Consider the following 26,573-nt stretch of genomic DNA (forward strand, 5'->3'; position numbering starts at 1 on the left):
TAAAACTTTGTTCGATCTGGAAGTTGTTACACGTTTAATTTGCTTATGATCCATCTAGCATTGTGTAAACTTTCGTGAAGTTTCGTTGCAGTGTTTGTTTGTTCACATGAAAAACGAGTGTTTTTTTGTGAACTGCGATGTCGTTTATTGGTTTATCGAAGGGGAGTCGAGCCTGTTTCTTTAGTTAGATATCTAGATTGTGGTCTAGATAAGTTGGGGGTGAAAACCAATTCATTGTAGAACATAGCGGTTACAAGTTACAAGCCATCAAAGTAACCACTTTGATACATGGTTAATGTTTTTTGTGATTTACGATCTAGTTTATCGGTTGATTGTGAAGGGTTCAAGGTTGTTCGAGTAAGTATAGATACTTAGATTGGGGCTTAGTCTAGTTGTGTTAAGAAGTAGTAGAGCCACGAGATACATTAACCGCGTATCAAAGTGGTAATCTTGATCGCTTGTTACTTGTGACTTTTTTGATCTACAACGAATCGGTTTTCACACCCAATTTATCTAGACCACAATCTATATCTCTCACTAAAGAAACATGCTTGACTATCCTAGGATCAACCCGTAAACGTGATCGAAAATCACAAAAAACACTCGCAAACGTTCTTCTTGAGAAAAAACAAACTGTAACGAAACTTTACACAATGATTAATGGATCATAAACAAACTTAAAACCACTTTCACAATAATATTCTAATGTACATATTTCACAAAAATGGAAACTGAAGTTTTACAAACTAACATGTAGAAATGAACATGGAAATGAGATCTAATTATAATTAGAAAAACAGCTTAGACGTTACTTGTACAGTACTTCTAATATAACACAAAAAGCTAACACAAAAAGCAAACAAAAATAAATTGAAGAGCGGTGATGAGGTTACCGGACTTGGTGATATGAAAGAAAAAAAGTTAAAGACCGGTGTCTCAAAGACCGGACTTAATTCCATGTAATGTAAGGCCGGTGTTGAAGAGGCCGAACTTTGATGATTTGGACAAGCCCGGTGTTGAAAACACCGGTTTTCCTAGTTTTGCAAAAATCTTAAACCAAATTCCTAAAAACACCATAAGGTTGAAATTTTGTCCTATTCATACAAAAAGCTCCAACTTTTGTAGTTTTTGTAGAAGAAAACCAATGGCATATGGACGTTGGGACTTATGTGTTAAACTCTTTGATAGTGTTCATATTTTAGTACAATGAATGTAAGCTGATGATATGAAGATGGAAATATATGTGTTATGTGCCTAAGTATATGTATACACATGATATATAGTGTACATTTACTTTATTTCACATGTCCGTCACATGGATTTTGCATGCTATTGATCACATGGAGTCTGGCTTATGGGGGACTGGGGGAGGGAGTGAGTGAGGGAGATGGGAGGGAGCTCGCGATGGAATGTGGTTCAGCCGCCACTGCGGCGAGATGGAGGAGGGCTGGAGGCCAGCGAGCTCTGATATCGCGAAGGGTTGGGAGGCAGATGGGGGAAGAATGACCGAAGGTGTTTCTGACCGTTGCAGACTTGCAGGCCAACAGTGTAAGTTTACACACGTCAGGGACCAAAAATGTAAACTGGGCCAAACTTTTTTTTTTCTTTATAATTATTTTTTTTTAGCTACGATTTTAGTTCAAAAAAGGTGAAATTGCTGGCCCAAACTAGGTCAAACTTCTTCTTTTTAACAAAATGAAATTGCTTAAGACTTTTTTTTTTTTTTAATTTTTAACTGTTTTTTTTTCTTTTTTTCAACCTTTTTTTGGCATAGTCTAAACTTTTTTTTTTAATTATGTAATTTTTTATTTTTATTATGTAATGTGTTTTTTTTAATATTACGAAATGTGTTTTGTTATTAATAAACATATAAATTAAAAAAATGATTAATTATGTAAAATTATAATGTTAAGGATAAATTATGAAAATTTGAAGAAAGTTAGAAGTGATGATTACCATTAAAAAAAGTTGAAAAAATGGTTGGGGGTTGAAATAAGATGGAGTAATTTGATTGAGTAATTTGAGAGATGGGGAAAAAAGGAGATATATATATATATATATAGGGGAAAGATAATTTGAAACCAACTAAAAAAGGTCCAAAAAAGGACCATTGATTTTCGTAACTTACACACCACCATCATCATTTACTACGATATACAAGACTTTTTTGTAAAAACACTAAGATTTTCTAGCGATGGGCCCATAGAAAAATCATGTGTAAGTTAACTTACACACACATGTGTAAATTAACTTAACTTACACATGATTTTCTGGTGGGCCCGTCGCCGGAAAGTCTTAGTGTTTTTACAAAAAAGTCTTGTATATCGTAGTAGATGATGATGGTGTACAAAAATCAATGGTCCTAGTTGGTCCTAAAATAAGCAAGGTCTCAAAATATCTCACCCCTATATAGGTATATATATATAGTGAAAAGTTATTTTGAGAACCTTTTTTATTGCGAGAACCTTTAAGAACTTTTTAAATCAAACCCAACCGATGATTATTCTTTACATGAAAATTATTTTTTGATTGTTTTCTAAATAACTTATGTGTAATTTTGAAGTTTATAACTGTGTGGAGGCATGAATTATCATCCGTTATACAATTATGTGGGGATTTGGATTCTCGATTACATGTGCACGAATATTGCTATGATTACATGTGATCGACTTGCATACATGTGATCATAGCAATATTCGTGCACATGTGATCAAGAATCCAAATCTCCACATAATTGTATAACGGATGATAATCCATGCTCCACACAATTATAAACTTCATAATTACACATAAGTTATTCAGAAAACAATCAAAAACTAATTTTCATGTAAAGAACAATCATCGATTGGGCTTGATTTTAAAAGTTCTCAAAGGTTCTCGCAATAAAAAGGGTTCTCAAAATAACTTTACCCTATATATATATATATATATATATATATTCTTCTCCCCTTATGACTTATTAATAATTAAGTGCTATAGACATGCTCACATGCATCGTTTAAATTTCTAGATGTGAATGGTGAGGTTAACTCATTTTACAATATAAAGGTCTTACATATGTACATGCTAAGTACAGGTAGCTGAGTAGCTCAATATTTGCACTTAAATTTTTTCTAGATGCGATTATTACAATTCAACAATTTTTAATAGTTGCTTGGATTCACTAATATTTGCGCACAAGATTGCATCTGATATTAGATACGTAACATCCCGTTTACAGGAATTATTGGAATACTACATGCAATGGAATATCGAAAATTTTATTATGGGTCTTTTCACCAGATTAAGATCATCTTATGTCCTCCAACTTAACTAGTAATATTATTGAAATCTCAATTTTTGGTTTAAAATCAAGGGTCAAAATTCATTGATCATCTTTAAATCCAAACTCTTGATTTTAATTTAAGTGCATGTTCAGATTACTCAAGACGCAAAATTGATCAAATTGTCATGCTCGTATACCTTTGGGTAAAACGATTGAATCTTCTCTTACAAGCAACCATCTATCCGATTCGCTTTCAAAGAATTAAAAGGAACTAGTTACCCTTGGCTTGCTAATAGACCGACGTCACAACAAATTACTTGGACCCAATGGAATAGCGTTGACAACTAATAGTGTCGGCAATGATTGCGGTGGTGATGATGACAATCAATAGTGCAATGCACCATCAAACGTGTTTTACAGTGTTGTGTTCTACAACAATGTAAAGCACATTTGGTGGTGTATTGCTGTAAGTGCACATTTTGGTGTACAATTTATAGTCGTTGCTATATGAATTATGTAATGCCTGAAATATGACCTCAAACAGTTGAGAGGTCGTAATCAATATGCAAAATACGACCGGGATGTGTAAATGCAAAGTCGTAAGTACATGAAGCCCATAACGTGATAAAGAGCCCAGCCCGTGTAGATTAGGGTCTGTGTCATGTCATTATAAATACATATAATTGTCTTAGGTTTGAGTTTGACGAGGTTAGGCAGAATTAGCCTAACAATAGCTATAATATCATCCAAGGCATACAAGGTAGAGATCTATGCCTTGTTGTTCCGCCACTATCATGTAATTCTTAATTAGGATGTCACTATGTTAGTAATCCATAAACATAGTGATGTAGTCATATGGATTTTATCCTTGTAACGACTAGTAATAATAGAGAATTACTTTCGTCATCATCTTAATTCTTGTTGTATCGTGTATATATTTTGCTGCCTCATTATCAACGTATTCACATGGATTCCGCACATGTAAAAGACGTGTAGATCTCATGATTTCGATCCTCACATGAACTTACAACTCGTATCAGAGACTCTTGGTTTTCTATCGAAAGGTTATAATTTGTTGGTGATAGACAACGTTGGTTTAGGGTCGTTTATATGTCATTCTTTCACGAGTTTACGATTGAAAACCTTAAGGGTCACCTCTGTGTGTTTTTATAGAACTTTCGAAAGAGTTTTGGCTATTAGGATTCGAAATAAAGAAGATCGAAGATTACAACATCATTTGCGACATCGCCAGCTCGTATTACCTCATCCGGCTCGAATTACGACCTCATTAATTAATTACGATCACACTAGTTCAATTGTGATCTCGTTTCTCGTTTACAATCTCGTGAGCTCTTTACGACCTCGAGTTCTTAATCGCGACCTCATTTTAATTTTGCAACCTTGTTTATTTTTAAACAGTTCGTATTATTTAACCAGCTCGTGAAAAATGACGTCTCAATTACCCGTAAACTATCAAGCCTTGATGAATTAGTTGATCTTGATAGATCATGAAACCGAAAGGTAAATTCACCACCCAAGATGATATGCCTAGATGGATATTTCTATTGGAAGTGCGGATTCAAATTGCATTGTCGGCTTATGGATGTCAGAATGTGGATCTGTATCATACATGGCTGGTTCAAGTGGTGGAAAAGCAGTTACTTTTGAGCAAATGTCAGTTGATCAGAAGAAGGACTACGAAGCTGAAAGCAAGGCTTTAGGATCAATAAGAATGGCCCTTCAAGGGGAATTCTTACTTGTTTGAGCAGCGCAAAGGGCTTTTGGGATGCACTCAAGGAGCATTGTGAAGGTGATGAAGATCTCAAGAAGAGAATGAAAGACTTGCTGAACAAAGAGTACTATGTTTTCACAAGTTTCAAGGAAGAAGCTCTTGGTAAGACACTGATTCGTTACATGCACTTGTTAGTTGAGTTGGCATATTTTTGTTATAAACCTAATCCACAGGAAATAATCGACAAGTTGTTGGATTCTCTTCCGGCTAAGTGGGAAGGTTTGTTACTTCAATCCAGCAAAATCCCAGATTCAACACGTAGACTTTGGATCAGATGATCAGAAAGTTGAGTGGTCACGAAATGAAGCATAAGTCAAAAAAAGCTCGTAGTAGTGATTTTGTTCAACGTCCGGAACTTTATCATAGTAAGTCGAGATTCTTTGGGAAAATCTTCAAATAGAGGGATTACCGCCTTCTACAGTGGAGAAAATGAAAATTTGAAGATGACGATTGATTCTGACAACAACTTGATGTATGTAACTTCTCCGGATGCAACTATGGTTGTTCATAATGGGAATCAGAAAAGTAGTTCTCCAAGCTCGGGTTTATAAGGAATGACGATGAGCATAAGATCTGTTGAGGGACATTTTGGCATGTTGGCTTCGTTTGTATCTGCTCATGAAAAGTTAATTAGAGGAAAACTGACTGATCCTGATCTAGTTACGCAGGATTACAAACAGGTTGATCCAGATGATCTAGAAGAAATGGATCTAAACTGGCAATTAGCTATGCTAACCTTGAGAGTTCAAAGATTCACTGATAGAATGGAAGGAAGGTCATAGACGGAAAGATGGGATTTGATAAAACCAAGGTGAAGTGTTTTAACTGTGATGGTTTTGGACATTTTGCACGAGAATGTCAGCGACCAAGACGGGACAACAATTCAGCTACTGGTCGTCAGCACTTCAATCAGAGTGGTTCTATTGCAAGTCGGAATTCAGGACGTCAATATGCTAATCCTGGTAACCGAAACTCAGAAGAACGAACAACTCGGGAGCTTTGGTTGTTCAAAATGATGGTACTTATAATTGGGGTTCGACTAGTGTCGATGATTAGAATCATGCATTTCTGGCTAAAATTCAGGATTATGATGAGGAATGAAATATCTTGTTAAGTTAATATAGATATAGATATAGAAATAGTCTTTTTAATAGCTAATAATCATGGCACATGTTTAGATGTTATCTCGCGGATCATATTAGATATTCCTCTTTTAGTAGACTCAATTTTCATAAGCTTAAGAGATCCTTTATCTTCCTGGTTGACACACATCCTGTTAAGATAAATAATCTGCACACTCAAACAAACTCATGAGATCCTCACAACACATTTATTAATCTCAAGGATAAATTATACTATTGTTAAGCTAATGTAGATATAGATACAGAAATAGTCTTTTCAATAGTTAATTATCATGGCAAATGTTTAGATGTTATCTCGCGGATCATGTCAGATATTCCTCTTTTAGTAATAGTAATAATTATTCTATTATTCTATTTTTGTTTATTGTATTCTTGATAATCAGATAAAGATTTTAATGATATAAAATTTATATTATAAAAAATGTCTTCGTTTTAAATATAAATTAGACTTATGCTCGCGTAATGCGGCGGCGGCTGGGTAGTAATGGCGGAGGTGGTGGTGACGGTGGTGACGGTGGTGGGGCGGTAGTGGGGACGGTGATGGGGATGACGATGGTGGTGAATGTAAAAGTAGTTGAAGTTAAAGGTGATATTGTAGTTATTTTAAGTGTTGAGGATCTATACTGTATTATTTCATTAAGAGTATTATAGGTTTATTAGATAGAGATGTTTAAATTAGTGAATAAATGTGAATAATATTTTTGGTTTTTTCAAAAGCAAAAAGTTTGATGAGTAAAATTAGGTAGTTTGTTTTATTAGACGAGAGAAAGTATCTGCGCATTGCAGCGGTAAGATGGTGGGGGTGATAGGTCATAGGAGGTGATAAGTCATAGAGTGTGATAGCCAAATGCTTTAGTCGTACGGGCTCCGCCCTCGAATTTAAAAATTCGTCGAAAGTATATCAAATGACATCTCTAATGAAAAAACATGAAATTTTAAGAACACCCATACAATTGTTATAATTTATTGATATACGATTTTTGAGATAAAAGCTTTTGAACAAATTAGAGAAATAAAATGATTTATGTAGGAAAGAGAAAAAAATGAGTGGTTGAAATTTAAAGAAAGGGAAGAAAATGAGTGATTGAGATTTAATGATATTATAAGTATATTAGGTAGAAATATTTAAATTAAAGAATAAAAAAGAGAGGTATATTAGGTATTTCAAATCATCTTTTGAGAATTTGAAAAAAGGTGCTACTCCTTTATAATGTACGAGAGAAAATACCCGAGCATTGCGGCAGTGAGATAGTGGGGTGATATGTCATAGAAGGTGATAAGTCATAGAGTATGATAGCAAAATGCCTTAGTCATACGGGCTCTGCCCTCGAATTTAAAAGTTCGTTGAAAGCATATCGAATGACATCTCTAATGAAAGAGCATGTAATTTTAAGAACACTCACACAATTTTTATAATTTATCGATATACGGTTTTTGAGATAAAAGATTTTGAATGAATTAGAGGAATGAAATAATTTATAGAGGAGAGAAAAAAAATGAGTGGTTGAGATTTGAGGAGAGAAAAAAAAAATAAGTAGTTGAGATTTAAGGATATTAACCATATTATAAGTATATTAGGTAGAGGTGTTTAAATTAGTGAATAAAGAAGAGGGTAATTTAGATATTCAAATTATCTTTTTAAGATAATGCTTTATAAGATAATATAGATATAGATATAAATATAGATACAGATATAGATATGTAGATTATAGATAGTATAAAAGATTCTCCATATCAAATTTAGGTTGAATTGAACTAAATATTTCAAATAATAAAACATGTAAAAGTGTGTTCAAGAGTTCAAATTTTAAAAGAAAAAAAAAAAACCTTTGACTATGAGAAATGAATGACGAGGTTAGGTTCTTTAAAAGAAAAAATATATATACTTGGATATTTTTGATAAGCGTTTAAGATTTTGATAAAAGGTTAAATCATATTTTGATAATAGTCTAGGATTTAATCTATATCCGTTATTTGATAAATTCAGGGGGAATTGCTTGTTTGCTATTGTGTATGGCTGAAATTTGTTAAAATGCACACAAGATGTTTGAGAAAATGTCTGAATGAAATCTGAAAAAACATTGTTGCTACTTGAATAGTTGAATCATCTACTCGGTCTCTTGTTAGTTTTAGTCGGATTTAAAATCTAGACTAGTGTTGAATGCTTAATTTTGTGCTCGGTGACTTGCATTAGTGTACATAGGGGTGCTTGGTGTTGCTTACTTGGTTATATTCCGCGCTCAGTATCTTTTAACATTAGGCTCAGTGTTACCTGAATCTTTTGGGCTATGTCCTTTTATGCTCAGTGTAATTTGATGTGTAATGTGATTTGTTTTTTAACTTAGAAGTTTTAGGCTCAGTGACTTTTTTACTTGAGTGAATTATGCTTGGAGTTTTTGTGTTCAGTGCTTGTGCGCGCTTAGTGTTTAGTTTGGAACTTTTGAAAGATTGTCGAAGACCAAAAATTTGGGAAATGTTTGATGATAGTAACATCGGAAAGCGTGTATAGATCAAGATAAAGACAAGAAAATGAAAGCGGAAAGCAGTTCTAGACAATACAAACAATCTTTGATGATAATAAAGCATAAACTTTTAGTTGTCTTCAACATATTGAAGAAGTTCTTTGTGATTTTGAAGAATAGCCATTTCTCCTTCTTCTAAATGCACGATTGCTTCAATACCATCTCCAGAGGCAGTATCCATAAAAATAAAATGACTTGAACCCTCGATACCAGTAGTTACTACAAGTACTCGTTCTGGCTTTTCCCACCCAAAGTCCACCTGGTAAAATGGAATTTTACACACGCTTGAAAAAGAATGAGTTCGATGACTTTGATCTTGTGCTAAGGTTGATAGTTTTTCAATATACATTTTGCCTAAATCTTCCACATCTCTTACTCCTTGAATCTCCAATCTATCTTTCCTCAAACTAGAATAACTTCGTTGAACTGGATTTCGCCTGAATTAGCCATCCTTGCACTTGCTAATGCAAGTATGTTGCCTGCAGCTGTTTTAGGACAAATAGTACTGATTTTATCCCTCATGTTCACGAGTAGAGCCAAATTTGATAATTGAAGAGAGCCTGATTTTGTTGTGGCTGCATCTACGGCACATTTAAATAGTAGAGACGATAATGCTTCAAACCGAGTGGGGTTCAGTGGAGTTACACCCATGGCATTTATCTTGTTTTTGAGCTCACTCAATTTTGAGTCAGGGAAGACAAACCGTCTTTCCACAAAGTTACCTTTGGACAATATTAATGTTCCATCAATTCCAGAGAAATCCAAAAGATTATCAGTATATTCAGTCGTTGTTTGAAACGAAACTTGGCATCATTGGTGATCCACCACGAGTAACGGTTGCCCAATGGTTGACGAAGTTGCCCATCGTGAATGTGTCAGCTACCTTGTGTGAGATGGACACAGTGACTGCAGCCCCACCACACGGGAAATGGTTTAGTTGGACCTCTAGCATATTAGGACTAGTTACATTAACCGCAGAACCTAGCCCTTTAGGAATGAGTTTGTTTAATATTGTTTCGTCTACGTCTCTCTTAAGAATGAAGTCATGGAATGGGATGTCGATAGAAGCTTCCAAGAACTCGACTCCTTCATCATTGCAATCGATGTGAGGGGTAGAAGGGGAAAGGTGCCGACCTGCAAATGGATAGTATTGTGTTAAACTCTTTGACAACGAGTTTTTTAATTTGTTGATGTCAACCTTGTTGTAGTTTTTGTAGAAGAAAACCAACGGCATATGAACGGTTGGGATCATGTAATCAATCGTTGATAGATTATGAAGATTGAGGTGAGGAGGTGTTGGGGCTGATGGTTTAATGGTTTCTTGGTGTGTGATGGTGTGAAATCGCCTTATTTTCACAAACCTTTGGATCTTTGCCATGATATTGTTCATTTTCTAATACAATGATTGTAAATTGATATCTAGATGTAAATATATGTATAAGCTGACTATATATATACACAACTTCTAAAGAGTCCTTTGTAAACTACCTTATACTTTCGATTTATATAATATCTCATTATCAGTTGGCATACATGTACTTCTTAATATAGCTCAATTGTTTGAGCACCAGCTTTACATGTTGAAAGTCTCGAGTTTGAAACATGAGAAAGACATTTAATAAAATCCTACGGTGAAGCAGGTTTGAAACCCGCAGATGGGGCAGGGTTTTATCCCAATTAAATATCGTGCCTTCAGGCAGATTAGTTGGGAGTTTCTCCTCCTACTAGGTATTGTGAATGAGAGGACTCTCTAGCACAGATTCAATTAAGACAACGTAAACTAGATCCCATGTAAACTAGATCCCATGTTAAGAGTAAATGATCCATCCCTTAAAAAATAAAAGTTGGCATACATAATGTCGTTGACATTAACCGCTTATTTTATTTCCCAATTCCCATGTATGTCGCATGGGTTTATTTTATTAGCCATGTTTAACCACCTTTTATGCTATTTTCACTTTTATAATAATTAGACTTTTATGAAAAATTATATATACATAATATCACTGATTTGTAATCCCTGTATTAAATGATGGTGTGAAAGTAACATTTTCAAACGCCATGAAAACGGGAAAGCATGTATAGATCTAAGACAAAGAAAAGAAAATGAAAGTGGAAATTGAAACAGTTACCAACAATTTTTATTGATAATATATAGGGATAACTGCAGAAAATAGAAATGAACTTTACTCGATTTCATAAAATTAGCAATATCTTTTGAAAGTTTTACTTTTTAGAAAACATCTTTTGTTTATTAGCAAAAAAAAGTAATATTTAACCTGGTAACCTGCTGACGTCTTAGTTTCATTTTTAATTCACAGAATTATAAATAAACTTTGGATGAATTCACAAAATTAGCAATGTTATTATTTTAATAATAATAATAATAATAATAAAAGCACTTTTATAAATAGTAGTAGTAATAATAATAATAATAATAATAAAAGCACTTTTATAAATAGTAATAGTAATAATAATAATAATAATAATAATAATAATACGGTAAATAATTACTTTCTATTTTCAAAATAAATCTAATAGATAAATTAATACTTGATACTCTATATAGCATTATATATTTCAGTCATTTAGTTTTTTTGCAATTATCTTTACTTTATTTGTTTAACTGAAATTTGGATTGTCTTACTCAATTATCAGATTGGTGAAGCTTGCGAGTCATTAATTGTCATTGATATTGAAGTGTTTTCAGGTATCCATACAGAATTACATTAAAATTTACTTAAAACTTAATTTAAATATCATTATTATAATGAGTATATTTGTTGTTGTTGTTGTTGTTGTTATTATTATTATTATTATTATTATTATTTATTGAAATTTTAAAAATTTACAAGAAATTAGTGGGGAGCCGCGATACTATCTAGGCCCCCACTCCTTTAACTATAGCAAAACCAATCCTACTAAATATATAAGCAGTCGAACGTGCTCCAACGTCTTGAGTCACAAAGAACTTTCGGATCCGCTTCAGGATAGTCACGACATCCTTTTCAAGTTCCCCCAAAGAAGAGAATAAGAAGGGAAGATATCCATAGCCAATATCCGCGCACTTAGACTTATATTTGGCGCGTTTACGTTGTGCAGCCTCAACCACCGCGCTGCCAGGCACCGCGTTTACGTTGTGCAGCCATCCATGTATTATTATTATTATTATTATTATTATTATTATTATTATTATTATTATTATGTATATCTCCAAATATGCAAGCAAAATTACAAATATCCCCAACTAAAAACTTAAATAACAAATATACTCACCATTTTCTTTTAAACACACATGTTTACGATTTCATCATATAAATTTTATATCATGATCATTAAACCCTTTTTTATTAACAAACTTGAATTCAAGCATCTCATATTAGCTAGCAAAAATTTACATCCATACATAGAATCTATCCAAACTCAGTCACCACTCCAGTCAATTGCAGATTACCAAGTTACATAATCGATATTCCAAGCTATGTCTCAACCAACCAAAATGATAAAAAAAATAATAATAATAAAAAAAAAGATTGCTAATCTGTTTTACTGATGATATACCGCTCCAAATGATCATACGGAGGATGTTTTTTTACAAAGAATAGTAGCGAAGGCCATAAACTTGAAAGAACATAATTAGATAAGAAGATATTCTATAAAAAAGAGTAATTATCCGACCTTAATTAAGATCATTATCTTAAGAAAGAAATCGGATAACTATGGAAGCTATGTTTAAGGAAAAAAGGTTAAACCCTAATCTTCTCCTCCTAGAAAACTCTCTGATATATAAGTAGAGAAAACCTTTGTTTAATCGGAATTATATCATCACAAGGTCAACTGATCAATAACAACCCTAAAACACTTTCTTGGTGTAAAGAGGCATTGTCCTATCTTCGGGGAATCACCAATGAAACATAAACCCGAATCCCCCTTTTTATAACCTTCGAACCATATTAGGCCAATACGGTTCGGTGTACAATCAACTTCCATTTCTTAATAACTAACATATATCAAGTATTATCAAGGTTCAATGATAAGCTAAATAAAATACATCACATATTAATATTTTATCTAATAGATTTGATACATATATATGAAATTGATCATCTCATAAATAAAAAAGAATATCTTCATAATAACATAAAAATCATGCGTACACCAAATAATGAATCTTTGTGCCTATATAAAAAGACTAAAAGAGAAGTATACAATAAATGACGGCAGATTAGTGATTTAGAGCAGTATGTGACATTGAAAATAATGACTTATTCTATACTGAAGTCAGAGAGCGCATAAGATAAGTTGTCGTCTAAAAAGAGAAGGGTATAATTGTCTAATTAATAAGATTAGATATATTTGTTATTTAAGTTTTTAGTTGGAATCTTTATAATTTTGATAGCATATATAGGGATATATGCAATTCCCCCTTATTAAAATTATTATTATTATTATTATTATTATTATTATTATTATTATTATTTATTAATTAATTAATTTATAACATTGCTAATTCTGTGAATTCATCCATAGTTCATTTTAATTTTGTGAATTAAAAATCAAACTGACACGTCAGCAGGTCACTAGGTCAGATTTTACTTTTTCTGCTAATAAGTAAAAGATGCTTTCTAAAAAGGAAAACGTTCAAAGGATATTGTTAATTTCGTGAAATTGAATAAAATTTATTTCTATTTTCTGCAATTATCCCTAATATATAAAGCTTCTAACTTTCAATTATCTTCAAGATAAGCAAGAGTTCTTTGTAATTTTGAAGAATAGTTATTTCTCCTTCTTCGAAATGCACTATTGCTTCAATGCTATCTCTTGAAATGAAGAAATCACTATTTTTTTTTAAAAAATTCATGAATTTCTTGCATTTGTCAAAGAAGACTAGTGGAAACATTAACTATAGTATTTGAAGTGTAATATCTTGTATCTATAAGGGGTTAAATTGTCAAACTTCCATTCTTGTAATAAGAGCATGGTTGTAAAACTCGGCCGATACAACCGAGTATTGAGAATCGGCTTGTGTATCGTCCCTCTGGCGATACAAGTTTGTGAGACTCGGTCTGAAAATCTGCCAAGGTGTAAGATTCGGGTCAACTTGGTCAAGACTCAGCTGAATCGGTCAAGACTCGGCTGGATCAGATCGGTCAACCAAAGTCAAACCTTTTTTTAAGCTCTTATTAACTATCTTGTTGTTTCTAAACAATTATTTTAAGTTGAAAAATCATGTTATGTTTAAGGTTTGAAGTTTTATATATATTTTAATTTTTTAGTTGTATATAATTTCAAAAACTATTATTTTATACATAAAAAACACACTATTCACCGATTCGATTCCGATCCGATTTTTAAAAAATCCTGTCTCCCCCCCCCCCCCCTCGCCGATCTGATCCCAATTCCCGAGTTTTGCAACCTTGAATAAGAGAGAGAGAGAGCGCACTTGGTAAAAGTAAAAGTTCATTTTACAAAAGGAGTAAATGAATATAAGGTTGTCTCCTATATAAACTTACATATTGGTTTTTCAATCATAAAATTTACAGGGACCAAAAGATTTGTTTAAAATACAAAAAAATATAAAAATAAATGTATGTATTTTTTGTAAAGTTAGTTTCGATTCAGACGTGTTAGAGACAATTTTAACCAGCGATTTACTGGACCTCCAACCCCATACTCATGAAAATACCTTGAGATGAGAAACCCAAGACTCGAACCCGAGACCTTGAGAAAAAATCACCTCCGGAGCCCACATAGTAGATTTAAAAGATACCTTTGGCCAACCCACCTAAGTCGAGTTGGTTAAAAAAATAAATGAATGTAAAGGGTTCCCTATCTAAACTTAGATGGAGAACAACCTCATATTCACATTTCTCTTTGCAAAAGGGGGAAGTGAATATGAGTCCTCATCTAAGCTTATATGGAAAACATATCACATCTTGATTTTTTAATCGTAAAACTCATGGGGTCAAAAGATTTATTTAAAATACAAAAAAATATTAAAATATTTATATGTGAGAGGTTCCCAAAAGGGATTCCCCATAACCTCATATTTACTTTTCCTTTTGCAAAGGAGAAATAATATAAGGTTGTCCATCATCTAAGTTTAGATGGGGAACATCTCACATCATGATTTTTTAATCATAAAATTCATTGGGGCCAAAGTTTAGAATACCAAAAAGTATTAGTATGTTAGGAGGTGGAGAACACCTTTACATCTTGGTTTTTAATCATAAAACTTATGGGGCCTAAAAATTTATTTAAAATACAAAAAACTATTAAAATATTTGTATGTAATGGGTTTTTAGATGGGGCACAACCTCATATTGACTTTTTCCTTTGCAAAGAGAGAAGTAAATATGAGGTTGTCTCTCATCTAAGGTTAGATGGAGAATATCTCACATTTTGATTTTTTTTTAATTATAAAGTTCATGGGTACCTAAATGTTTATTTAAAATACAAAAATATTTAAGATATTTGTATGTGAAGTGTTCCCATTTAAGTTTCAATGGAGAACAACTCTATATTCATTTTTCCTTTTGCAAGGGAAAATGAATATGAGGTTGTCCCTCATCTAAGCTTAAATAAAGAATAACTTATATCTTGATTTTTAATCTTATAATTTATGTGGGCCTAAAAATTTATTTAAAAAAATATATATATTAAAGTATTTGTATATGAAAATTCATTCAAGGGGAAAGGTTAGGTAAAGCATGTAGTACTTATCTTAGGTAAAGTAGAGGGGGTTATGTAAAATTCAGGGAGAGGTTACGTAAAATTCAGGGGGGGCTATGGATGTTTATCAAATTTAAAGGTTTAATTTATAAAAATTTTTAAAGTGGTAATACCTAAGCTTAGGTAAAATCTGTCGTACGGATATTTTTCCTAAGTTTAAATGGAAAACAACAGGGAAAGTGAATATGACCATTTAAGCTCAACTTTTTCTGTGCTCCCTCCATCTTTCAAAAAAAATAATAATAATAATAAAAATAACTGCTCTTTTACACTCTATACCTTCTCACACTCAATTTATGCTTAATTTCTAATAATATTGATCCTACGGGATTATAATTCTTTCATTTTCGTATCGTATTTGCTCGATTCAGTAACATCTATTTCAAATATAGGCTGTGAGTTCTGATTACTTTGATCGATTATCTGCTTCTAAATTCTAATATTCATATTATTTGATTGTTTGATGATATTTGCACTGGAAAACGTGAGGATATTTTGATGAAGAATTGCTTGTTTGATTATTGTGTATGTCTGAAGTTTGTTGGTATGCACACAAGGTGTTTGAGAAAATGTTTGAATGAAAATCTGAAAAACATTGTTGCTACTTGAATCATCTACTCGGTGTTTTCACTCGAGTGAATTGTGCTGGGAGTTTTTGGGCTCAGTGTCTAGTATATGGAACTTGTGAAAAACTGTTAAGACCAAAATTTCGGAAAATGTTTGATGTATTAGATGATAGTGAAATATACAACAATTCTGAACCCCTTGAAAACGGAACGCATGTATAGATCAAGACATACAGGACAATGAAAGCGGAATGTAGTTCAAGAGAATACAAACAATCTTTGATGATAATAAAGCATAAACTTTTAGTTGTCTTCAACATATAGAAGAAGTTCTTTGTGATTTTGAAGAATAGCCATTTCTCCTTCTTCTAAATGCACGATTGCTTCAATACCATCTCTAGACGCAGTATCCATAACAACAAAATGACTAGAACCCAGGATACCAGTAGTTACTATAATTACTCGTTCAGGCTTTCCCCACCCAAAATCCACCTGGTAAAATGGAAATCTACACACGCTAGAACACATATAAGTTCGATGATTTTGATCGTCTGCTAAGGTTGATAATGTTTTTAAGAACATTTTGCCTACTTCTTCCACATCTCTTATTCCTTGAATATCCAATCTATCTTTCCTCAAACTAGTTATCACCTTGTTTAACTGGATTTCACCCGAATCAATCATCTTTGCAATCGCTGTTGTAAATATGTTGCCTGCCATTGCTTTAGGACAACTAGTGCTGATTTTTTCTCTCATGTTCACTACTAAACCCAAATTTGACAATTGAACCGAACCTGCAGATTTTTTTATGGCTGCTTCCACCACACATTTAAATAGTAGAGATGACAATGCTTCAACCCGAGTAGGGTTCAATGGAGTTAAACCCATGGTATTTATCTTTTTTTTTGAGCTCACTCAATTTTGAATTAGGAAACATAAATCGTCTTTCTACAAAGCTACCTTTGGACAATAACTTCCCATTATTCCCATAGAAATCAAGAAGATTAGCAGTATCTTTTATGTTGGATGAAATGAAACTAGGATTTATTGGCAATCCACCACGAGTAACAGTTGCCCAATGGCTTAGGAAGTTGGCCATCGTGAGTCCATCACCGACCTTGTGTGAGATGGACACAGCTAATGCAGCCCCACTGCAAGGGAAATGGTTCAGTTGGACTTCTAGCATATTAGAACTAGTTTTATTAACAGCACAACCTAGCCCATTTGGAATGAGTTTGTTTAGTATTGTTTCGTCTACGTCTCTCTTGAGAACGAAGTCATAGAGTGGGATGTCAATAGAAGCTTCCAAGAACTCGACTCCTTCATCGTTGCAATGGATGTGAGGTGAAAAAGGCGCATTAAGGTATCTGCCAGCAAATGGATAGTATTGTGTTAAATTCTTTGATAGTGCTTTTTTTAAGATGTTGATATCACAACTTTTGTAGTTTTTGTAGAAGAAAACCAATGGTATATGGACGTTCGGAATTATGTGATCAAGCATTGAAAGATTATGAAGTTTTTGTTGAGGAGGTGTTTGGCATGCTGGTTTTATGGTTTCTTGGTGTGTGATGGTGTGAAATCGCCTAATTTTCACAAACCTTTGGATCTTTGCCATGATAGTATTCATTTTTCTATACAATGAATGTAAGTTGATATGAAGATGGAAATATATGTTCTATGTATATATATACACATGATAGTGTACATTTCCTTTACTTCACATGTCCGGTCACATGGATTTTGCATGTCATTGATCAAGCATCAAGCATGGAGTCTGGTTAATGACTTGTTAATAATTAAGTGCTTTAGATATATATGATCTAGCACATGTATCATTTAATTTAGTAAATGCAAATATGATGTTAGATTATTTGGCACATGTATAGTTGGTAAAATGGACAGGTAGGGCGGGTGGGCAACGGGTCAATATGGATTCTGGTCAAAATGGGTCTTTTTAAAATCAGGTCAATATGGTCCGGGTGTTACTGGTTCAGTCATAACGGGTCCCGTCAATTTGGTTCTTTTTTATGACAAAAATACATTAAAGCCATCTCAATTCCATGCTAAACAGTGTACAACAATGTTGTCGAGTCTATATGTCACCATGAGTCTATATGTACAACAAAGAAAAAGATACTGGTTTGAAAGGACGAAATAAGCCACTGATATAGTTTTTATCCACATAATGAAACTAAAGAAAGTCAAGTCAAATTTCAGATTTCTGTTGCTCAGAGTCAAAGGACAAAATAAGCGATGAAGTCTTTCAGCTAGCTAGGGCAACCCGTCGTTCATGTTGCTCAGTATGATAACAAATTTTCTTATCCAATATAACCCACGTGACAAATATATGATGCCCAATTCCGGCCATTGTGTTTATAAGCCCAATACGGTCCAAATGTTTCCTATTGGGCTGATATAGCCGGCTCTAAAGGCGCGTTTGGTTCGCGGAATATTTTTGGAAGGAATGGAATCTTTCAAAGGAATTGGAATCTGAAGGAATGGAATTTGACGGAATGTTTTTGATTTTTTGAAGATTCAAGTGAGGGACGGAATGAGATTCCTTCCCCCATCTCCAACGAATTGAGATTCCATCAAATGAGGGAATGTTAACATTCCAACGGAATGTGATTCCTCCATCTTTAACCAACCAAACACACTAAGGAATGGAATTCAATTCCAATTCCATCAGATTCCATCAAATTCTGTGAACCAAACGCGACATAAGAGTTTAGGCACAACCTCACATGCTTTGCTTCATCTTAATATAAGAGTTATTAAGAGGATGCTTGGTAGAATAGATTGGAAAGAGTGGAAAATGAATGAATTTTTTTTGTTTTTTTTCTATTTTGGTTGCATCAACAAATGGAATCAAAAGTTAGAATTGAGAATCACTTCCATTCTTATCCTTTCTTTCAAAATAGTGAGGATGATGGGAATGGTAGCAAATTATTTTAGTTTTTTATTTTTCTTATGGGTTTTTATTTTAATTAACTTTAATTATCTATGTTTTGTTATGATAGAGTAGTTATATTTTGTTTAATTGCTTTTTCATATTAACTTGTTTTGTTTTATATATATATATTTTTTTATATTAATTTTCTGTTTGTACCAAACAATGAAATCCTTTTTTCAAAAATATACTCGTTTTTTCCCTTAACATTTCTATTCCCCACTTCATTTCTATTATTTATGATTTTCTTCTATCCGTTTGGTTCACAGAATGTTTTTTGAAAGAATGAGATCTGTTGAAGAAATTGAAATCTGATGAAATGGAATTTGACGGAATGTTTTTCATTTTTTTAAAATTTAAGTGACGGACGGATTGAGATTCTTTCCCCCATCCCCATGAAATGAAGATTCCTTCAAATTAGGGAATGTTTACATTCTAACGGAAATATATTCCTTCATTATTGAGCAACCAAACACACTAAGAAATGAAATTCAATTCAAATTTCATCAGAATCTGCGAACCAAACACGACCTAAAAGTCTTGGGTCAAACTAAGCACGGGATAGTTTGACTTTTAGATAAGATTATTACAATTTAATAAGAAAATTTTCCAAGAAAACAAAAATAATGTTTTCCATTTTTAATAGAAAACTTGAAACATCTTTTCATTGTTTTTAATTTTTCATTTTCATTTTCATTTTCCATCGTCCTTTCTCTTTCCCATCTATAACATGTTTTATGTTTTCTTTATTAGTATGTGTTTTTCAAAAAATTTATTTGTTTTTCTAAAGTGAAAACCCTTTTCATTCTTTAAAAATCAAAATGAAAACTAAAAAATATTTTTAGAAAACAAACAGAAAACACTTTTGTTTTTCAATTTTGTTTTTCCAAATATTGATGAATAACAGAAAAGGTGATCAAATTATATGAGTAGTTTTTTCAAAAAATTTTAAAAAATAAACAGAATACAATGTTTTCATTTTTAATGTGAAATTAAAAAAAAAAATTGCTTATCACCTTCCACTTTCCATTTTTTGAATTTTAAAAAAGAAAGAAAAAAACTAATCAATGTCGCCTTTCGCGGGTTTTGAATCTTAATACCTCGATGATGTATGAGGGAAGATGTAGCCAAACTTTATCTCTATCTAATTAGAGAGGTTACTTCTATTATTTTTACCTAAATAATAGATAAAGGCCTCTAACCTTTACATAGGTTGAGAATCAAATACATAACCTATGTCGAGGATCTAATTTTAGAAATATCAAAATAGATTAACCATCGCATCAATAAACCTTTTGTTATTATTATAAAAAAAATATCACTCAACCTAATTATAAGTCTAAAAAAATCAACCTAAAAACAAATTTAAGAATTTGACCGGTAACTTTTTTCTAAACTTAATCTTTAATTTTTCCATGTATCATCATTATATAATTAAATTAATTTTTAAATTGATTTATCATTATCTTTTTATTATTATCATTTCTTTTAATACAATTAGAACTTCACAATCACACGAAACACATATTCCCAATTAGATCTCTTGTCACAACTCACAACCAACACTTCTTAGATTTTTATTCAACATTATTATATTCTTATGCATTATTTAAACCCAAATGAATAGACAACAATGAACATGTATGTGGAACCCACACTAGTTGCAACAGCAACTTTCATTCCCTTCAATAGCCACCCGACCCCAGCCCCCTTTTTTTGATCCATCCTCCTTAAATTATTTCGTATATTCATAATATAATCCCAATAACATGACAATTAAATGTTATAAAAAAAATCACACAAACATGTCAAATTAAATTTCTGTCACAACTAAAATTTCCCACAAGTTATGTAACAAAGTCAAGATTTCCTTTAGCTATATGACAATGTCTGAGCTCACCGGTGATCGGAATGTCGCCGGAAGTAGAACAATAGTGGTCGGAGTAAAGTTAGATTCAGAAAGCAGAGAATTACTTACATGGGCTTTGGTCAAAGCAGCTCATCCTGGTGATCGTGTTATAGCTCTTCATGTTCTTACTAATAATGGTAACTTTCCCTTCATTAGTGTTATATATATATATATATATAATATGTATATGTATATTACTGATAAGCCCAGAAATAAGCTAAGGTAAAAACCCATTAGTGTTCTTATATATAAATATATATATATATATATATATATATATAATATCTATATGTATAATTGTATATTATTAATTTCTAATATAAGGGTTTTAAATAAATGGGTGGATTTAGATTCTTTGAGGGTTATTAATGAAATTAGGATTTTTGATTTTTTTTTTTATATGTGAATAAATAGTGAAGCATGATGGGAAGTCTTCATTGTTGTCCCTAGTAAAAGCATTTGATTCAGTTCTTGCTGTTTATGATGGATTTTGTAACCTCAAACAGGTTAGATTTATTTGTTTCTATATATATATATAAAATTCTGTATATGTTTGAAAACAATTTGTTGGTGTAATTTAGATTATTTGGGGGTTGGTGGAATTGTAGGTGGATTTAAAGTTAAAGATATGTAGAGGAGAGTCAATTCGAAAAATACTTGTAAGAGAAGCGAAATCTTATGGTGCTAATGAGGTTATAGTTGGCACGGCAAGAACACATCATGCGATGAAATCATCATCTTCGGTAGCAAGATATTGTGCTAAAAAGTTATCGAAAAGTTGTTCGATAGTATCTGTTAATAATGGTAAAGTTGTGTTTCATAGGGACTCTCCTTCATCACCATCAATTGTCAGTGCAAAAGGTAAAACACGTTGCACACACATAATACTATTTATGGTATGTTTTGAATAATAATCAAAAGTGGTATTGATTTGATTTTATTACTTATGGGTAATCTGCAGGGAGTACAGATCACCATAAAAACCGATTATTGAGTATGTTTCATAAATCGCTTAGTTTGAATCCCAAGTTATTGAAAAATGGAAATGAGAGAGATAGTAAATGCAATCAATATAACTGCAATAAAATGGAGTTAGCATTAGTGAAAACGGAATCTAAATACAATTGTTCGATTTGTTCACCGGATTCAGTTCTTCCCGGTAGTGCTTGTGTTCTTGAGGAAACAGGTGATGATGATGAGGATGATGAAAGTTTTATGGCTTTAGTGCCGTTACAAAAGCTTCAAGAAACTTCAAGAGACTTGACTGAACTGATACCTGGTTGGCCATTACTTCGTCGGGCTATTTCTTCGAATAGGCTTTCATCGGATAGATCTCCTGCCCGTCAGATCTCTGTTGTTCAATGGGCTATGAGGCTGCCGATTAGGAACCAGTTACTGATTACAAATATTGATTCAAGTGATCATGTAGTTGATGACGAAAAGGACGGATATTTAGATGGTGCAATTGTGGTTCATGGTGATGAGATTCAATATGATTCTTCCTCTTCAGTGAATTCTGATTCACTTAGCTTACCAGAAGAACTGGAGGGTCTTCATGAGAAGTACTTGAGTAGTTGTAGATTGTTTGATTTTCAAGAACTTGTAACAGCAACGATGAACTTCAAGCCAGGTGTGTTTCTTTCGGTATATGCAATATGTATAATGAACTTTGAAGTTTTCTCAAGTTATTTAATTATATTTTCAGAGAATATAATTGGTAAAGGAGGGAACAGTCAGGTGTACAGAGGTTGTCTTCCTGATGGAAGGGAACTGGCTGTTAAAATCTTGAAGACATCTAAAGATGTATTACAAGAATTCTTGTTGGAAATCGAGATTATTACTGCTTTACATCATGAAAACATTATTTCACTTTTTGGATTTTGCTTTGAAGACAATAAACTCCTTTTGGTTTATGACCTTTTATCAAGAGGAAGCCTTGAGGACAATTTGCACGGTATGCTAATTTTCATCGTATTCACATTTTGGTTTTTTATTTTTGTTGCTATTTTCATGTTATGTTCTGTAAAATCAGGGAATAACAGGGATACCATACTTGGATGGAATGAACGGTACAAGGTTTCTGTGGGTGTAGCCGAGGCACTCGTATATCTGCACAGTAAATGCGAAAAACCTGTGATCCATAGGGATGTCAAATCATCTAACATCTTATTATCCGATGATTTTGAGCCACAGGTATTGTTTCTACACATTTATTACACTAATGGGGTGCTTGGATGTACCTTTTCTGACTACGTGTGGTACTAATAGATAAAATGACGGAAATTATTGTGAATTTTGGTAGTAAAAATATCTCAAGTTAGGTTAGAAAAGCTTTAAGTATGTCTATTTTTACCATTTGACAATCGATTTTGCTTCAACATGTAAAAAACCAATAATTAGCAATAGAAGTTGTTTAGCAAAAAAGAGTGTAAATAACCAATAGTTTGTTTATCAAATTGAAATTGCTCATCAAAACACCCCCAAGTCAAATTCGTTACATGGTTAATTAGTTCAAATCTTTGATTGTTTAATGTAGCTTTCTGATTTTGGACTCGCTAAATGGGCTGCACCGAGTGGGCTACAAATCACATGCACTGACATTGCTGGCACTTTCGGGTTCGTAACTTATGTCTCTTCTTTTGTGTCAAAACTTCAAGCAAAAGACGGAAATAACTGACAGAGTCATTTCTGGGTAACCTAAAAATCAACTTAATAATCAACCTAAACCCTTTATCACATGACAAGTGTAATCCAGTCATTCTCTCGAGTATTTTATGCTTGGAAAAGTTACTGAGAAAGGTCCTTGAGTTTTTAATCAATCATGAACTCATGTGATGTAGGTACTTGGCTCCCGAGTATTTTATGCATGGAAAAGTTACTGAGAAAATCGATGTCTATGCATTTGGTGTTGTGCTTCTTGAGCTTCTCACAGGAAGGAAACCAATAAGCAATGCTTATCCAAAGGGTGAAGAGAGTTTGGTTATGTGGGTACGTTTGCTTCTTGAGCTTCTCTAATTTGTTTTGGTTGCTTTTTTGTGTTGTAGAATTGGGGAAAGGTAGGTTGGTTAACAGGTCAAAAGGGATTGGGTACACCTTCAAAACCTTTATAATTGTTTTTTATAATGTCTTTACACTAATGTTTAAATATAATTAAAAGACTATATCATTTTAATTATATCTTTCATTCAATATACAGTAGCTATAGAAGGTTTCATGCATATGCTTAGACTTTGGCCAATTTTAAGCCATTTGTCACTCCTTTTTTTTTGGTAAAGCAATTTGTTTGATCAGTTTGTTGTCTAAGTTTCGCCCATTTGACACATTCAAGATAAAGTTGAACTCTTTTCAACTCATTTACTTAAGAATAGGTGGATGTAGTCAATTTTTCTCTTTGCTGACAGACATGTTTGTCATGTCCAGGCAAAGCCAATTCTGAATAGTGGGAAATTTACCCGATTGTTGGACCAAAGCTTGGGTGATGACTATGATGTTGATCAGATGGAGAGGATGACTCTTGCTGCTACGCTCTGTATCCGTCATGCACCACGAGCTCGGCCCAATATGAGCACTGTAAGTCTCTTGCTTGTTTTGACTGTTATAACACATATGCAATGCTCGCATTTGCTGCTTCAGCTCCCTTACTATTGTTAGATTTTGTTTATGGACATCATACAATATTTAACTTCCAAGTTTTTGACAACTAGTGCCACAGTAGTTTATGACTTGTAAAGTAACCCCCAATGCCGTCTTCCACGGGTTTTGGGTCCCAATAGGGGGGAGGTTAAGATGTAGAAGCCTTACCCCTACCGAAGGTAAAGAGGCTGTTTCCAGGTTCTACCAAAGGTAGAAAAGGACGTTTAGCCTTTGCCTTGCTGGGCATGAGGAATCGAACCCTTGACCTCTGTCTCCAAAGGCCGGGGCTTTGACCACTTGAGCCAACCCAGTTAATCTGTGACTTGTATTGCCTTTAATTCCTAAATTTATTGGCTACAAATGACTTCTGCAGTTCTGCGTATGCTTAGTTGAAAAATCGGTATGATTGGGATAATTTCTTGTTGGCTTCCTCTGAGGTGTTTTGTTACTGATGCATATTGATTATAATCTGGCCGGTTCAATCTTTATTTAAAATCAGTGTTATGGATTTTCATAACAGTTTAATGTAAAACATATAAACCAACTAATTTGTAGTATCTAATGTTTACTCTATTATGATAAGACGTAGATTCCAAGGATTTCACAACATCTTGACTTCTTGAGAATTTGATAAGTGTTTGGAATTTAGTTTCTTTGTAGGCTTAACAAAGAATAGAGCGTCAAATGGGTAGGCTAGGTATTTTGTCACAATGATTGGGCTGAAAACAGTTTGCTTATTAGTAAGGGTCGGGTTTGGCTGTCCCACAAATATTTTCTTGTCTTTTATTAAATTCTATTAACAGTATGCGTTATATGTAGTTACAATAGCTTTTTGATTCTTTTTAGCAAAGAGAGAGAGGTGATCCTTTAGATGTATTGGGCGATTTTCAACCAATTCGACCCATTTCCATTTTGGCTATTCTTTATTTGGATGTATGGAATTCAACACGTTCCACTTCATTCCGCACCTTTTCTTTTCCGCTCTCTCTCTTCTTTTCTTTTTTTTTCTTTTTTTTTGGATTATTATGAGTCGGAGATAAACTATACACAGCTATCATTTCACTTGCTCTTTCGTTCAACTTGGTTTCAATTGATTTCCTTCACGCAGATTCTAAAACTGCTTCAAGGTGACGTGGAGGTGACAAAATGGGCACAACTAGAACTCGACTCAACAGGAGGGTCCGATGCAAGACTATATATCAGCAACATACCAGAAGAAATAGAGGGGTTGGAAGACGAAGGGTTTTCACCATCAAATCTAAGGTCACATCTTAACCTTGCTTTACTTGATATCGAAGACTCGTCTCTTTCCATGAGCAGCATTGAGGAAAACATGTCCATAGAGGATTACCTAAGAGGAAGATGGAGCCGATCATCGAGTTTTGACTAAATTGTACAGTAAATAATAAAAATAGAATATGGAAAGTCTTAAGCCATTGGATTGTTGATAGGTGTTTAGATAGAGGAGAGGTTGTATTGTTGTGTGGTAGACCTCCTCCTTGCATCTCTCAGTTGAATAAACAACTGGACATCAATCACAGTGAGCTTTTTAGCTAATAAAATTTGGGAGATCAAGTCTGAGTAAACAAGCTTCTAAGCTAATAAAATTGTTAACATAAATTTGATGTTTGTGCTTCACTGATTTGTTTAATAATGATACCAAACAGAATGATCGATTCTTATATCGACTAATCATGAACTTACATGAATCGTATATAAAATGTATTATAAAGAATTATAGATGGCAGGTAGCCTGGCAACAAGTTGTGCCGCTACCCACTTTTGAATAGCAAATCCGATCCTAAATACAACGTTTTGGGACTTAAGGACGAGAAATTATTATCGACCACTTTATGAACCCGTTTCAGAAGTCACATGGCATCCTGGGCTTTCATTCAATTTTCAAATTGTTGTTGTCTATATGATTTGGTTGTTAGCAGAATACTTGACACCGAAAGAAGAGATTACATGGGACACACTTCAATAATCAATTATTGTTGATGCTATTCAGATTGTATTGAGCAACTGAGATGGTTATCAGCAAAAATTCTTGACACCGGGA

General features: G+C 33.2%; 4 protein-coding genes across 4 annotated transcripts; 1 reads left to right on the forward strand and 3 right to left on the reverse strand.

Annotated features, from left to right (window-relative positions):
• Window positions 1-8,791: 8,791 nt before the first annotated feature.
• LOC122609220 (acyltransferase Pun1-like) lies at window positions 8,792-9,372 on the reverse strand. The gene is made up of 2 exons (XM_043782277.1): window positions 9,130-9,372; window positions 8,792-8,980 (listed from the first exon to the last, which is right to left on the reverse strand). Exons 1-2 carry the CDS (start codon window positions 9,370-9,372, stop codon window positions 8,792-8,794), a joined length of 432 nt encoding a protein of 143 aa, XP_043638212.1.
• Window positions 9,373-9,502: 130 nt separating this feature from the next.
• On the reverse strand, window positions 9,503-10,099 carry LOC122609221 (stemmadenine O-acetyltransferase-like). The gene has a single exon (XM_043782278.1). It carries the CDS (start codon window positions 10,097-10,099, stop codon window positions 9,503-9,505), a length of 597 nt encoding a protein of 198 aa, XP_043638213.1.
• A 6,223-nt stretch (window positions 10,100-16,322) lies between these two features.
• LOC122609222 (acyltransferase Pun1-like) lies at window positions 16,323-17,634 on the reverse strand. The gene is made up of 2 exons (XM_043782279.1): window positions 16,980-17,634; window positions 16,323-16,831 (listed from the first exon to the last, which is right to left on the reverse strand). Exons 1-2 carry the CDS (start codon window positions 17,632-17,634, stop codon window positions 16,323-16,325), a joined length of 1,164 nt encoding a protein of 387 aa, XP_043638214.1.
• A 3,058-nt stretch (window positions 17,635-20,692) lies between these two features.
• On the forward strand, window positions 20,693-26,149 carry LOC122606792 (spindle assembly checkpoint kinase-like). Its single transcript, XM_043779647.1, has 10 exons — window positions 20,693-21,015; window positions 21,293-21,384; window positions 21,487-21,739; window positions 21,840-22,508; window positions 22,584-22,832; window positions 22,911-23,071; window positions 23,415-23,494; window positions 23,719-23,866; window positions 24,299-24,448; window positions 25,620-26,149. The coding sequence occupies exons 1-10, from the start codon at window positions 20,850-20,852 to the stop codon at window positions 25,899-25,901; spliced, it is 2,250 nt and encodes a 749-aa protein (XP_043635582.1). The 5' UTR covers window positions 20,693-20,849; the 3' UTR covers window positions 25,902-26,149.
• The last annotated feature ends 424 nt before the right edge of the window (window positions 26,150-26,573 follow it).

The sequence above is a fragment of the Erigeron canadensis genome, chromosome 7, assembly GCF_010389155.1.
Source record: "Erigeron canadensis isolate Cc75 chromosome 7, C_canadensis_v1, whole genome shotgun sequence".
NCBI classification, from domain to species: domain Eukaryota; kingdom Viridiplantae; phylum Streptophyta; class Magnoliopsida; order Asterales; family Asteraceae; genus Erigeron; species Erigeron canadensis.